At 44.5% G+C, this 16409-nt stretch overlaps 1 protein-coding gene across 1 annotated transcript; it reads left to right on the forward strand.

Moving 5' to 3' along the window:
* Positions 1-237: 237 nt before the first annotated feature.
* Positions 238-5370, forward strand: tada3l (transcriptional adaptor 3 (NGG1 homolog, yeast)-like). The gene is made up of 9 exons (XM_047584220.1): positions 238-396; positions 701-942; positions 1046-1293; positions 1446-1551; positions 1656-1791; positions 2137-2240; positions 2341-2447; positions 4526-4717; positions 4812-5370. Exons 2-9 carry the CDS (start codon positions 733-735, stop codon positions 5002-5004), a joined length of 1296 nt encoding a protein of 431 aa, XP_047440176.1. The 5' UTR covers positions 238-396; positions 701-732; the 3' UTR covers positions 5005-5370.
* The last annotated feature ends 11039 nt before the right edge of the window (positions 5371-16409 follow it).

Raw genomic sequence — 16409 nt, forward strand, 5'->3', positions numbered from 1 at the left:
GTACATCGGCCTTCTGTTCATAAGTAATTTTGAACTTTTGGAGCTGGGTTTAAGCACAGCGTTAAATAAATAAATCTTTAGCGCCTGTATGCTATAGTTTAACGTGTGATTTGCTGGTTAAGCGACAAACTATTTGTTTTAAAGCGCCTTGGGAGAAAATGGTTTGTTCCGATGATACCATTATAGCACCAGATCCATGCATTCACAAATCAATTCTATAATTTCGATACATGACGCAGTTTAAAACGTCACATAATTTCTGTTACATTTTGATAATCCAAGTGTGTTCTTTAAATCGCCATTTTGTCTTAAATAAGTAAAAAATTAATTAGAATGCGTTTCAGTCACCCCTTTCACCGTAATGGTGTTTTCCAACATGGAGACCATTCACTGACGGTAAATATCGTTGCTCTTAAAAAATTGTGAGGTGAATATGTGTCCTGACTCACCGTTCAACACATGCAGCCTCCAAATACCACAGTGTTAAACGTTTATGATCATATCATAAAACATATGCGACCGTAAGCAGAATTTAAGAGTAATTTTAGGCAGACCTGGCCCAGCGAGCTTGTCCTCTAAGATGCAGCTCGTGCGTTTGCTTGTGTGTTAAACGTGTGATGAAGGAATAACAGAGCAATAGATCCACTGTGTGTGAGTCTAATAATGTTTTAATAGCCGCGTTTTCTTGTGTCGGTTTAAGGAGACGCTGCAAGGTCTGTGGTGCACGACATCATGAGTGAGCTGAAGGACTGCCCCCCGCTCAAATACTACGACTTCAAGCCCGTGGAGCATGTCAAGGTGTGTCCCCGCTACACTGCAGTGCTGGGCCGCTCAGAGGACGATGGCATCGGCATCGAAGAGCTGGACACCCTGCAGCTGGAGCTGGAGACACTTCTGTCCTCGGCCAGTCGCCGCCTCCGAGCCCTGGAGGAGCAGAGACAGGTAACTTAGACCCAGATTAGGATTTGTGCGAATCCCACATAAGACACATTGTTATTGAGCATCACTGTTGATGTTGCTTTCATTCTTCTGCGCTGTGTCCCAGATCCTCACAGACTGGCAAGACAAGAAGGGAGACAAGCGCTTTCTGAAAATGGGGAAAGACCCCGATCCCGCCGCCTCATCTCGCCACAAGCCAAAGAAGCAGAAACTGGATGGCAAAGGAGGTCACGGGCCAGGCCCAGGTCCCGGCAGACCCAAATCCAAAAACCTGCAGCCAAAACTTCAAGAGTATGATTTTACAGACGATCCACAAGACATTCCTCGCACTCCCAAAAATGACGCTCCAAACAGGTTAGCAAAGCAACTCTAAACAGTCAGAGACATTAGTGTCATATCCATTTTTCCAATTTATTCATGTTGCATTTCATGTCTTAATTTTTAAGTGAGGCTGTCATAATATATCCGTGCTTCAGTAGGGTTCTTAAAATATTTTTGTTTTTCAGATTCTGGGCTTCAGTCGAGCCATATTGTGCAGATATTACAAATGAAGAGATACGACTGCTTGAAGAGCTTCTGAAACCTCCGGAGGACGAGGCTGAGTATTTCAAAGTATGATACTACGACGCTAATTTCAACTTAACTTGAACAAAAGCAGTGACTAAATTATGGATGTTGTTGGGTAAAATTGACCGTTCTGGGTGTGTTAATTGCAGATTCCGGCGCTGGGGAAACACTACTCTCAGCGGTGGGCTCAGGAGGATCTGCTGGAGGAACAGAGGGAAGGAGCACGAGCCAACGACAAGAAGAAGAACCTCATGGGAGGTCCGCTGTCAGAACTGGATGCTAAAGGTGAAGGACCACTACACTTTAAAATAAATAAATAAAATAAATAAATAAAATACAGTAATAATACAATAATCATTTAGCACAAAACACTTTGACATCTAGGCGAAATGCAGCAATTGTCAGAGTTCACACCTATTTTTGGCAATGATGGTTTTCATGCTTTATTTATTTATTATTATTATTATTTTGTGTCTGTTATGTTCTTATTGTGTGATTTGTTTTCTTTAAAGTGCAATTTTATTTTCCTTGCTTTGTTGTGGGGGATTGCTGCGCTATGTTATGCATTGTGTGCATATGCTTTTGCACAAGCATGTATCCACTGTGAACGCTCATGTTCAACTTCTATAGATGTGGACTCGCTGCTGAAGAAGTCAGAATCCCAACATGAATCTCCCGAAGATGGCTGTCCCTTTGGTCCTCTCACACAGCGTCTGCTGCAGGCCCTCGTAGAGGTCAAACCCATTGTTTTGTGTGTTAATTTAGTGTATATATGTTTAAATGTTGTGAGGGGATGACCGTCATTTGTTGACATGTTTTCTTTTTCTCTTCCAGGAGAACATTATATCCCCCATGGAGGATTCACCTATACCAGACATTTCAGGGAAGGATGCTAATGACGGTGCTGGGACTTCCCCTCGAAGTCAAGGGAAAGCATTTAGGTAAAGTGTATGCAGCTTCTTATCACTATGAGATATCGGGAACATATCTGTTTTATAGGACTGTAGACAATAGTTTTAACCCTAGTGTTTTAAGAGTAACACTCAACTCAGCAAAAGCAAGACGCATAATAGTCTGAAGAAAGGAACCCAGGGTAACTTATAGGAAACTTAAGATCTCTCTGGTATAAGCTTGTGTTAATGTTCATGAATCCACCACCAGGAGAGCACTGATGTAACATTTGCACCTATCTGCTATTTCCTAAACATCATGCAGAGTGCAAACAATTTTAAGCAGTGTCACAGAAATATAAATTAATCTTATTTCATTGTCATATCACCCAATTGGATACATCTACATGCATCTACATCAAGAATCAAGAGTCTTTATTGTCATAATGAGAACATAACAAAATGTTGCAGAGACCCACGACACACACAGATACACAGACATTTAAATAACACTTATGAATAGAAAAACCACGCTTAAAGTAAAAAAAAAAAAAATATGTACAAGAAAATATTGTAACAGAGAACATGAAGTGCAGCTTTACAACTTCACATGCCAAAAAACATACGCGCATGTGCAACATTATCGCATAGTGTTTTGTGTCCTGGATCCAAGTTATTTTCGGGGAGAACGAAGAAGCCCCCGAAGTTAAATTGGTTTCAGAGGAGGGGCCAGACAAAGCGTGAGTTATAGACCTCGATGTAGACGGCACCAAAGAGACTCTGAAGAGACAATGTCACTACGGTGGTAGGGATGGACCTCGGGCTGGTGTGGGAGGTGGAGCGACACCAACTGGATAAATTGATTTTCCGGACTATAGAGCGCACCTTAATATAAGCCGCACCCACAAAGTTTTTTTTTAAAAAAAAAAAGGAAATGTACATATATAAGCCGCTGATATCTACTGAACTGATTAGTTTAACTGAACATAACTGAACTGATCAGTTTCCAAACGGTGCCTGTAACATAAAAGTAAAAGTGCTGATCAAACAAAACAGTTATTGATTGGTTTATTCATCCTCCTCCTTCTTCAGTGTCAGAGTTGAACAGCCTCAGAAGAGCTTCGTCACATACCTTTTCTGTGTCTATGTCAGTGTTGCTCTCCGTGTCGCTGTCATCCCGGGGTAAAGCTGGCTGAAAATTATGCTTTTCGCATGCGGCCAGTTTTTGTGAAGAATTTATCGCAAAAAAAAATCCACAGAAAAGCTGCGTATTTTGCATAAACCGCATGGTTCAAAGCGTGGGGAAAAAATGGCAGTTTATAGTCCGGACAATACAGTAGTTGGGCTTAAGTCTTTGAGAGGGGCCGGACTCTCTTATCTGCGGACCGTTGGTATAAGTCATCTGTTCCGTATCCTTGGCATGAGGTCAGGGCGTCCGATATGGGAGCCTCAGAATCGCATCGCTGCTTTTTGTGGGTGATGTGGTTTTGTTGGCTCCATCAGACCGCGACCTGCAGCACGCACTGGGACAGGAGACCCCCGGGGTCTGGAGTGGACTGGAGGGGTTTGCTGGGGAGAGGGACGTCTGGTGTTCCACCATAACCTGACCAACGGATAAGTGGAAGGAAATGAATGAATGAGATGTGTATGGTTATTATTATACCTCACATCCAGAGTTGAAATAATTGTAAATATTAATAATAGTGTCCTTGACTGAAACGGCACATGGTGGTTTTGATCATTGTCGAATCTGTGTCTCCTTTGATTCCCCCGGATGCACACGGGTGGTGGATGTTTTTGACGGAGGCTGACTATTGGTATACACTACTCTGCTCTATAGTGGTTGTGTGTTTGGTTCACTGATAATTTCCAGAAGCACCGATATCCGGTAGGAATTAGATTTAAGGGGGGAGGAGGTCTCTGGTTTTGGTGTATGAGTGGGCATGCCAAGTAAACGTCCGTTGTATAGGTGTACGCTGGCAACACTGAAATCAAGACAAAGCCTTTACGCAATAGTTGATGCTCCCATATTGATTTATTTATACTTTATACTTTAAGTGTGCTGGACAGGTGTGAAGTTGCTGTTCTGCATCTACACCCCCCTTAATCGCTGTCTTTCTTTCCTCCAGCGTTCCTCACACACGTTCCCTGGAGGCACGAATCAAAGAGGAGCTGGTAGCTCAGGGGCTGCTGGATTCTGAGGAGAGACCTGGACCGGGAGGAGACTCCGAGGACGAGGTCCTGGCCGAGCTGCAGAAGAGACAAGCAGAGCTGAAAGCGTTGAGCGCTCACAACAGATCCAGAAAGCAGGAGCTCCTCCGGTGAGGCCAACGTCGAGACGTCGTTAAATGCACCAACTAAATAAGCTAAACGGCGGCGGTCTATAAAAGGTTTTTATGTGCTGCTGTGTCACAGGCTGGCGAGAGAAGAGATGCGCAAGCAGGAGCTGAGGCAGAGAGTCAGGGTGTCTGACAACGAGGTGATGGAGGGATTTCGGCGAATCATGGCAGCCAGGCAGAAGAAACGCACTCCGACCAAGAAGGAGAAAGACCAGGCCTGGAAGGCGCTGAAGGAGAGGGAAAGCATCCTCAAGTTACTGGACGGATAGAGGAGGCAGCCGTTAATGTGGGGTGTTTTCTGCCAGACAAAAAAAGAAGAAGAAAAAAACTGGCAAAAAGAAGCATCTTTTCCCACAAATTGACACAGATGATAAAGCTGGCAGTGAGAAGCTATATCCATAATGATGTAAGGTACAGTTCACTGCAGGTCTGCATGATGTGAGTAGTCATTTTTATGTCATGTACAGCAGAAAGCTGGTTTGATCAGTAACCGTGTGCATCAGAGACTTTTTACACCTTTTTGTTCTGCATTTTTCTTTGTTAGTGGAATTTTTATGTTGCTTTGTGATTCGTTTACTTATTGTAATGCTATGGAAATAAACACACAACAGTTTGAATAAATCAGTACCACTGAAGGACAGCTTTTTTTTTTCATGCAACAAAGAAATCAGAGGACGAGTTTGTCCTCTGCTACTTATCCAAGTAACAGTTAAACATCGTCAGATTGTTGGCACATGTTGTGTTCTCCTTTTCATCTGTCGTTTCCGCGTCAGCGTTAGCGGGCAGGCGTGTTTCTGTCGAATGCTAAAATCAACGCTCGTCCTCACGCTAATGCTTCTCCTCAAGTGTGATGCAACACTGCAGACTAATGCCTCAGAAGTGTTCTCGCTGAAGAGTACGATTCACAACTCCAGCCAAGGCATTATGGGATGCATTAAGGCTGGGGAGGTGGCGAGGTCCGACCACTCAGCAAACTGCAAGCACCGTGTGAATATGACACCAGGAACGCCCAAAATTAAATTATATTTTCAGTTTAAATTTTGAACTCCAGGGTGTTTTAGTGTTTAAAAAAAAAAACTATAAAAGCAAAATAATCTCTTCAATGGATGTAGCATTCAGTTCCACGAGACAAAATCTGACTGTGGGATAAACTGAGCCAGATTCTTCAGGTAAGACGAGGGTCAATCAGAACCATCATCTATGCGTAATATAATTACTGTAATATTATAATTACTGCAATGAGCATCCAGAGAGGACTAGAGAAAGGGAATTTCCGGTGTGTTCCTCCTATTTTTCTTTTTGAGAGGCTGTACTTTCATTTATAAGTGTTAATTATTAAGCCCCTTGTCCCACTGACAAATGGAAATATTCGTTTTGTCTATGTGCTGAGGCACCACTAGATGGCAGTCACTGCCTTCAGACTGACCACGCTGGCAAAATTTACATAGATGGGACCTATGGTTGACACTACCCCAACACAGAGTGTGTCATTGTGCTGTACGTCTTCGCTTGAAGATACCCTCACTGATCTTGGTCCCGAAGATAAAGCAGGAGGTTGTGTGCCTCACAGTGCGCAGCTGTGTGCTGGGGGGTCACGCAGTTCATCCTTTACAGTGACAGACCAGCACATTATTCAGAGGGGGTTCAACAATGGACAGCGCTCGGACGCACTTCTTTTTGACCCAATCGTCGCACTGGGTCACAGCAACAACCACCGCACCGCTGTTGACCTGACTGGATTTGGAATATGAGTTCATCATGTACTGAAAGGAGGAAGGACATGTTCCCGTCAGTGCTTTAGTTTTATTGTTCTCGTCGGTTGGGAGTGGTTCCACACTGCTTGTACCTGATGTTTTTTCCTCTAACATCAGTGGCAGAAGAAAAGCTCAGGTCCTTTACTTTAGCTTTAGCTAAAGCCTTTAGCTTTAGCTAAAGTAAAGATACTCTATTACAGGTCCTGCTTGAAAACACACGTGTCAGTATAAGTATTTGCAGATAGATGTAGCTAAAGTATTAAAGTTTTCCTTTGGTCCCTGTCCCTGATTATCATATATGACAGGGCCAGATTAATAATCAGTGTGTGAGGAGCATGTTACTGTTACAGCTGGTGCTATTTTCAGCTTTTGTCGGGGATTCATGGGTTGATTATTTACAGTTTTGTAAACAAGTTTACAACTTGTAAACCTGATGATAAGGTGATTGAAACGAGAAGAAAGAAGGCTCATCTTCTTGTGTGATCCGTTCCATCATTTAAACATTTAAACAGTGAGGGAAATTTAGAGCGGGAATCTCTGTTTTGTTGCCGCCTGTTTAAAACTCGTGGACGTCTGAAATGTGAACCCTGACTGCGCGCGGCTGTTGCGCGACGGCGGCGGCCAAAAAAAAAAAGTTTGGAAACCACCAGTTTAATCTTTAACGTCGAGTTGTGCTCTAAAAGCCCGTCGTGTCACACGCTGCGTGAAATCTTAAAAGTCAGACAAATGCAGCCCACGCGTACATCAAAAAAGCATGAAGTGGAAACGCGGTCGAGTCTGTCGATGATTCCAGTCCGTGTCCAAAAATGCTGAAAGGTGTATCATAACATACAAGTAGCATGCATCACGCTACCAACACTAACAGCTTAAGCACAGAAATGATTTCCTTTCTGATGCAGTAACTTGGTTGTGCAGTTGAGTCATGATGTCTAAGCTCTCCTGTTACAAAGGTTAATAAGCCCTTAAAAAACAACAAAAAAAAACCTGCATGATGACACAGTGATGCCCGCACAGTGCAGACAGCATAGAGGCTACAGGTCAACTCTTACTGTAACTATCATCACCAAAGTTGGCATGTCTGACACTACAGATGCCAGCCTTCCTGTTTATGTTCTGGACAGGAAGAGGCTACGCTGTCTGCATACATCTGTCAGACGTACATCTATTTTCAAATTCACGTGGGTTCGCACTTTTAATGATTTTTGCTTCCTGTCAAAAACAGAACTGTGACTGCAAATCAATCTCCTCCTTATTAGCATGTTGTTTATGTGCGTACGGGGCCGATATAAAGACGAGTGTCCTCTGTGGACTAAATAACACAGCTACCGTCTGATAAAAAAGTAAAATAAATAAATAAACAAATAAAAGCTCAGTTCAGTGTCCTTGAGCACAGTTCAGTTTGCAGCCAGGCTCAAAGCTTCAACAATGGCCCAATCAGCCGTTCAAAAAAAAAAAGAAAGAAAAAAAAAATCCTCCGATTAGGCCGGCATCCTCTACGCAAATTCATACAGCAATCAGCCCCGTGTGTGCATGAAAGCATTTAATGACATGCAGACCTATTGAGCCGCAGGTGAATGAGAGGCCCCTCGAGGCTGGGTGTATCACTCAGGGCTTTTGTTGCAATTTGTTGTCATTAGACCTAAACTGAAGGGCAGGTGGGTTTTGTGTTGTGGCACCGGTCATACAGGCTCAATGGTGCTCGTCCGCTGTTTGCACATCCCACATTTAAAAGGCTCGCCAGGTCTACCCTTTAAACAGCCCAGGGGGCGCGTCGCTGCGCCGAGGCGGTTAATGACCTACGAGGTTCTAACATCGGCCCCACGGCTCGGGTCCGTCACGTAGCTGCCTCTTTTCCCCCCGTGTGAAATTCAGCCATACGGTGAGCTTCTTCACTCCTCCCTGCCACGGCCCGTAAACCTTTACAGCTGTTTGACGAGGAGGGCTCTCCTCTGGCGGACAAATAACTTGAACTCAAGTGTTGCGCGTCACACGAGCAGCATGTAAATACAGCGCTGTGATGTGGCCAGACTGTGAGCGGGCTGTGTGTCCGCATGCACACTTATTAATGCAGCTATCATCCTAGATCAGCGCTCTGTCCATCGGCTCTTTGTTTCGCCACTGTGTGCAAAATATGTGTCTTTCTCCGGGGCTCCTACTCCACCTCCGTCTCTGCGTTCCTGAGCTGGAATGGAACAGAGTGAGGCTGACACACACATACACTCACACACACAAACACACACACACGTGCGCACACAAAGAGATATACATACGGGTGGAGGGCTCGACCATAAATCTGTTGATCCTTTGCCCTAATGCCATGTCAGCTTTTCATGGCGAATTGAAATTGTGTGTGTGACAGAGATACAGACAGAGGTTGAGACAGCTGCTGAGCCCGGCCGGTCCACTGAGAGGCGCCTCTGTCCGGCCAGGCCACGCCTCGGCCCTTCTCCTCCACAGAGGACTATTGTCTTCGGCTCTGCTTCCACTATTCTGATGTCATGGTTTGTCCTTCCCCGGAGGGCTGCTGTTGCTGCCGTGGTAAAAAACCTGGCAGACCTTTTAGCCCTAAAGTCAGAATCAGAGTGCCGTTTCTCCGAGCACCGCATAACACGGGTACACAAAACACTGTGCCACGCGCTCACTTTTTCTGACCACTCCTTTAACTCTGTCTGGTTTGAATTTCAAATTTGCCTCTCATTTGAATGGCAGTTGATGCTTTTCTTGCATGACTCCTGAATTTGGCAGCTGGCATGCAAATCAGCCTCTTCTGCTTCGTTCAGTCCTGTCGGGTCCACGCTCACTGGTGAGGTACAGATCTTGGGCTCATGTTCCAGCATGTCACCCACGCTGTAACTCTGTCAAAGACAGCGCACAGGGAACAATCCCAGGCTTGCCTGTAAACTGTAGGGGCATTATTTGTGGGCAAGTAATTATATTTGGAGGGCAGAGGGAGATTTCACGGACTGAATATGAACACAGGTCAGTGACTGTTGCACCTGAGTTGTTAATATTTGAGAGCAAATCCTTAATACTCTGAGACCTTTGTTGTGTCTGGGCTCAAGTCATTTGAAGTTTGCAGCCGCTTTTAATATGATGCTTTATGTACCAATACTTTTTTCTCCTTTTAGTAAGGCTATTGGCAGCTTGGGACAGTAATTGGGCCATCAGTCCACTTTGGTCCAGACTGAAACACTTCAACTGTTGTTAAAATTGCTATGAATCATTGCTCCTTGTAGGTTTGGTCACTTTGCCTCTGGTTTGGTCACTTTGCCTTTGGTTTCCAGAGGCATGATGGGTTTTTATCTCACTAAAAGTTCATTCAGGAAGACCCCTTTCCCCCTCTCCCAGCTGACTCGGGGTGTTTCTAAATGTCCATTCAGATCCTTCCCCATTCTCTCTCATTCTTACTCATCCATTCACATCATTGCTCTCTAACTTGAAATATATTCTCTTCCGCTGCTGCCAGATGTCATTTCAGGTCAAGTGATGCAACTCTCTCCTCCACCCTGTTCATCTCCTGTCTTCCCATCCAGGGTCCAGGTCATCAGAGTCCACTCCTCATCCCATCCAGCCAGTGTGTAGACCCTGGGGGGGTTTCTTATAATAAACAGCATGACCTTCTCCCCCTTTAAATCTTGATGAAGTCACGAACAGGTCTCAATTGTCATTTTTCTACTGATCCCAATATAGATGGCGCTCAGTTGTTGAATCTTGAAGTCTTTGGTGATACTCTGACATTTGGCCTGAAGTTTTCTGTGAAATATTCTGCATAATTGTCTTTTCTTTCAGTTTAAGTTTGTAATATTCCGTTTATCCTCAGGTATACTCTGTGTATACGAGTGTTTTGCAGCAAATGTTACCACAAGATGATGAACATTTCAGCACTGTTGAGGTGCAACGCCTGAGTTTTAACCTCCTCAGTGCCCTGCAATGCCTAAAAACTGGTTATGTTCATGACATTTGAAGGATCCAAATCTGAGATGAGCCATGGGTTTGATTGCTATTGCCTCCTACAAGATCTACAAGGCAAACCACAATAATTAGTTGCTGATACTCAGGAGCCCATGCTTGTTAGGGTTAGGAGTAAAGGTTCAAGCAATGGGCTCATAACTACCAAAGCTTTGCCTTGTAGGTAGTTTAGACCTAAATTGCTACTCCATCTCCACAAAATCGATTGCTTTGTATCAGCAAAGATGGTTAATGGGTTAACTGAGGAGGTCCATGGATACAAACGTTTGTACGACTCGTTTTAGTTTTTCTCGCCACTGTTGAATGTGAAGCAGGAAGTAGTGACAAAAGTTAACCCGACTGGCATAAAAATTAGATTAGATTAGATTAGATTGAGCTTTATTGTCATTACACATGTACCGGTACAGAGCAATAAAATGGAATTTAGCATCTAACCAGAAGTGCCATAAGCAGTAAGTGCATGCTGCATGAATAGTTTGGTATATAAGTGGTATGGCACAGGTTGTTTTCATAGCATATGGCCAACATTTACAGGTGAAAACCTTTGTACAGATGAGACCATATATACAGGTGGCATATACGCAATGACTGATTGAGGTACTGTGAACATATTATACAGATGGATTTTTTGTGTTGAATATAAATAGACATCATTTACACTAGAGCAGGTTTCTTCAACGTTTTTCAGGCCAAAGATCAAGTCGGGACCTGCTACTTTCTATATGTGTTCTAAAGCCCAGTGCTAATTATAAATATACATTATTATTTTTATTTTGCACCCAGTATTAAGCTATTCAAATAACACACAGCTTCACATATTAATTTTTTTCACAGTAGGGTTCCAATAACGTCTTCTATTCCTTCACTAAAATATGTTGCATTCATGTCCCGCGGACCCCCTTGGGGTCACGGACCCCCTGTAGAAGACCTATGCACTGGAGGAAATGGCGGATGATAAATCTGGCTACACAAAATACATGCAAAGTGGGCATTAAACATAGCATAGCATATAAGCAGTAGCTACCTAATGTTAAAAGACACAGTGCCAGACTAGCGGGCACCAGTATAAAGAGCCATCAGCAAAGCTGGCTTTGTGCTTAAGTCTATTTCCCACTCTAAGGACCAGATCTTTGTTAGACTCAATCATGATGTTTTCAATCAGCGGTACTTTTGAAGCTAATGTGTGCTAAAGCTTCAACACTATATCTGTAGCAAAGTTTGTGCCTGTTTCCAGAGCGCCTTATTAGAGGGCTGTTTGTCATTGACAGTAAATTTGGACAGCGGAGGTCAAAGCTCTTGTGAAATACGCTTTGCTCTCGAGATAAGGCGTGATAGCAGAGGTATGTAGAGGGGACCTATAAGGGGACTGTGTGCATATATACAGTTCGCACATATGCAGCATTGTCTGCCACCTCTTGCTTGTTATTTAGTGGTAGTAAAGTAGAGCAGTGGGGACTGGGAGAGGCCCATCCTGTTGGTTCCAGGGGACCGGCAGTCTCCTCCTCATATGGCTGGATGAATAACACAGCCCTTTTCTAGGACTTCCTCCAAACTGGAGAGAGGACATCACTGGCAGAGTGGATAATAGTTGCAGAGGAGCAAATGAGACACAACGAAAAGCGTTTCTCTCACCGCCCACCACATCTCTGTCGTCCTCCCTCCGTCCTCTCCCCATCTCTCTTTCGTTTCCCCCCTCTGTTATTATCACCCAGATCATTATCAGGCGTGCTATCCCCTCACCGCGATGGAGAGGAGGGTCGGCCTCCCACATGGTGAGAGATTTCCAACAGCAGCAGCAACAGCAACAGCAGGGCAGGAGGAGGGGATAGCAAAACGAAGACAAGGGGCCTAATAAAGTCCATCTAAATATAGAGGCAGCGGGACCTTTTTTTCCTTGTCCTTATAAAGAGCTGCTGGTGAATCCGGGTAGACTAGCCTCCCTGCTGTACCGAGCGCTGATCACTCCCTCCAGGGTCGGGAACATAACTGTCGGTGCATGGAAACACACACACACTCGTGCACACGAACCCACAGGGTTGTTTTACGAGAGAAAGAGGGCTCAGTGATGTTTTCTTTCTTTACACAAGAGGGCGAATCCTGTTCGGTGAAACTTACTAAAATAGGAGAGGTTAGAGGAAACGTCCAAGAAGAAATGATGGGAGAAGTTTTGTGATCGGGGGGGAGGTTCCTGCCCTGAGAGCTGACTTGCAGGAGATCGGGAAGAAGATACGGATGAAGAGCCAAAAATATCCCAAAAGATGGATTTTACTATACATTTTAATTTGTGGCAACATGGTCGCCATGCTCTGTCCATACAGTGCCCTTATTTGGCTCTAGGAAGCAGCTCGGCATTTTGGGGGTATATTCGTTTCTTGCCTCGCATCATTGTAGAGACACTGCACTCATGTCTGTGTGGTAAAAATAAAACTACAGGCCACTTCAAGACAGAAAATAGAAACAGTTGGCTCCGGAACAAAACCCATCTCATCTACAAATGCTCTAATTAACACATGATGTATCTGTATCTGTATTTATACTGTATACAACAGTTATACAACAAAAAATATTGCTGTTTGTCTTTTTCATTTAGGGGTTATTGCATATCATTAAGACATTATTAAATCCACCTGGAAACTGCCTCACATCAGTCTCTCAGTGGATGGAGTAAGCAAATAACTAAACAAATTAAACAAATGATGTTGACTAACCTAACAGAGCCGCACAAAGATTTTACTGCCTTTAGATAAAGCCCGGCTGTTCTCCTGCATGCAGCCTTATTGCTAAGCTAACTAGCTGCCAATTACAATACCAGTGTGACAGTAATGCGACAGTAATGCCATATATAAATATTTCTTTAAATATCGTTTGACTGCTTTGTTTCTCTAATGATTGCGTCCTCAATCCATTCTGCATTTGCATCTGGACTTAGAGGAACAATTGTGCAAATCACGGCCTCTTTTGCTCCCGAAAGCCCGAAGCCTTTATGCCATTTGTAAACAATCCGACTGCAGTCAGCAAACATAAAAGTGATCTCTTCACTCAGGGCTCTCGCCACATGACAGATGAACAAATTCAACAGCTGGGTAAGTGAATAACGTGATTTACTTCCTCGTCCTGCACACTGTCGCTGTCTGTCTGTCTGAGGTGCTGTTATCAGTAACTGCCCGTCCTGTGCGTGACATCAGCAGCTGCCTTTCAGGCCCCTGCCTTTGATGAAATAACAGTCTGGGTATTGCGCAGGTCATGTGCTGGTTAACACAGACCACAGACCCGCATGCTTTGGCAGGAGACACACAAGCAGATCATCTGGAGCTCACTTTTTTTTTTTTTTGTGGCACAGATGTAATGTTTGCTGCACTCTGTGTGAAACAGGTCATTTTTACAGCTGTCCCCATACGCCAGCGGTGACAGCAAAGGTCCAGAAGTCAAACGGGAGGGGGGAAAAGGTTCACTGCGTGTTTAAACCCCCTTTATTTTCTACACCTGTTGCTCACTGCCTCCTATAGTGTGTGGTCACACACTAAGACACGTGGATTTTTTTTTTGGTGTTGTAACTGTCTGAGCTGGGATCGTGCACCAAAGGTAGAAAAGGCGCAAAATAAGAGTCATGCAGACCCACGCACCGAACATCAGAACTTGTTACATAACAGCTCCCGTTGCACAGAGACAACTCAGCAGAACAGTCGCACACAGTCAATGTCAAACGTTTTGTGAGACAGAGAATGGGCATAATTTGTGGTCACACTGGGTGTGAAGCTGAAGCGGATCGATGTGTGTGTGTGTGTGTGTATGTGTGTCAGTTTGTGGTCATGAAAGCCCCACTGAGAGAGGAAACTCAGCTGTCAGTAGCTGTCAGTTACTAGGCCCCTCTTTGTTGCTGCTCCTGTTGTAGTTAACCTCAACCTCCTTCTCTTTCAGACTCTCCCTTCCTCCTCTTTTCTGCCCCCCAACAGTGACTGGCTGGGTTTGAGGTCGAGGTGGAGGCGCTGCTCATTAGTACAAGCATGTTGGTCAGAGATAAGAAAATATGGCAACCAACCAGCCAAACCCCCTGCGCCGGGCTGGACATATTACTAACACACACTTAGGGCAAACAAGTGTCAGAAACCCGGCGACAAAAGGTCAAATCATTTATTCTGCTTTGTGCTGTCTACAGCTGGTTATGAGGTTGCTATTAAAAGCTGGCTTCAACCTGGCTTGGCTCTTGGAATCACCACTTCTCGCCTCCTTGCTTCCTCTCTTGTCTTCTTGCACCGCACGACACCCAGAGCTCTATCTCCCCCCCATGCAGGGTGTTACCCATGCTACATTAGCTGCTCACATGCAGAATGACACCGAACAAACAGCTTAGCTCCGAAAAGCTTGCTCCACACTTGGTGCGAGCGCACGCCAGTGCTGCCAGACCAGCATGCGGCGTGGTGTGACATGGACACGAGGGGAGGCTGAAAGCGTCCGTGGCGCCTCGGCTCTGCTTGTTGTGAGTCGTGGGGGCGGGATGGGGGCTGCTGTCGAAGGGAGATTGCGGGGTGTCTGAGTTTGTGATTACAGGCCGGCTCTGATGGACATCTCCCGGGTCTGCTTGAGTAAGACACACTCAGATCAAATTACAGGGCCAGAAATGTGAATGAGCGGAGGGAAGACAATGACTACAAGACACACACACACATGCATGCAGATTGATACGTAAACTAAAATCCACACTTAATACAACCTAACCGTTCACCACAGCCGGGGTTCACTTTTTCCAGCTGCTCTTTTTCCCCCATTCCATCAGATAATTAACCTCTCTTCATTCCCATTTACTTAGATAAACTTTTCTACATATCAGTTCTCTTTAAGTCTATCTCCTCAGGCCCATCTCATTATCACCAGCCTCAGTGGATGTGCCAGAAGGAGCAGGAGGTGTGAGAGTGCCATGGCAGGGCCGTCTAACAGCAGCTGATAGGATACAGGCCTGCAGCGGATAAACACTTTTTTTCTCTTTCTGCCAGAAAACTCACACTGATCCACAAATATCTCGGCCTTTATCAGACTCCACAGTCCTGGCTATGACCCTCGCAAGTCACCTTCCAGAAACTTCCATGACTCATTTATATTTCATTTACATGTAGAGGAGATTGTATTTGTTGGAGATGTGTCCTGTCTTACTGGCTGAACCAGCTGAGTTCTTGTGCACTACTTGATCAGCTTGTTGGAGGTTATTGGCAACTTTTCAATTGGTAGAACACCTTTTCATCCTCATTTCCTTGTTTTTCTTTGTCCATTGTTCGAGGCTGTGGCATCTGTGTGTGTGAGATGGAAGTTGCTTTTGAGGTTTAATTTCCCTCTTACATTCCTCCTCCTACACCCATTGTGAAAACGTTAACCTTCAACACAACACCAAGGTTACCCATACCTCCATCAACGCCTTTCTGTGTGTCCTGGCGGCAACACCTTCAAACACTGCACAGCTTTAGGTGTAATACGCAGGAAGTGTTAAAACAGATATTGTCCCAACCTTCGATTCTTTTTTAGCTTCACTGACTGCTCTGTGTTTGCTTAAAATGGACAGAATTCAAAGGGATCTATTTGCTGAAATGCAACCAAATAATGGGCGTATAACTACAAAATAAGAATATTAGTTGGTTTTGTCACCTTACAATGAACCCTTTACATACAGACCATGTCTCTATAGTAGCCACAATGTTTTGTTACATGCTTTGAAAGGCAGCGGTTTATTTACATGCAATAAACACCCTCACCACCAGATGCCATTAAATCCAATACGCTGGTCCTTTAATGCAAACCACACTTCATACCAGGACCTTTGGGCCCCGTCAGACCTCTTGTACATACAGGTGCATACAGGTGTGAACACACCCTGGACGCAATGAGGATGTATTTGAACAACATTTAACACTCACTCAGCAGAGTTTATAAATATAAATCACCTGAAAGGGAAAAAACGCACA

The sequence above is a fragment of the Mugil cephalus genome, chromosome 4 (assembly GCF_022458985.1).
Source record: "Mugil cephalus isolate CIBA_MC_2020 chromosome 4, CIBA_Mcephalus_1.1, whole genome shotgun sequence".
Taxonomy (NCBI): domain Eukaryota; kingdom Metazoa; phylum Chordata; class Actinopteri; order Mugiliformes; family Mugilidae; genus Mugil; species Mugil cephalus.

What these genes read in the sequence shown, in the direction of transcription:
- tada3l (XM_047584220.1), top strand. Translation starts at nt 733, where the DNA reads ATGAGTGAGCTGAAGGACTGCCCCCCGCTCAAATACTACGACTTCAAG. An exon ending in CCCTGGAGGAGCAGAGACAG is followed by an intron (nt 943 to 1,045) that starts GTAACTTAGACC and finishes GCTGTGTCCCAG; the next exon opens with ATCCTCACAGACTGGCAAGA. An exon ending in AAAAATGACGCTCCAAACAG is followed by an intron (nt 1,294 to 1,445) that starts GTTAGCAAAGCA and finishes TTTGTTTTTCAG; the next exon opens with ATTCTGGGCTTCAGTCGAGC.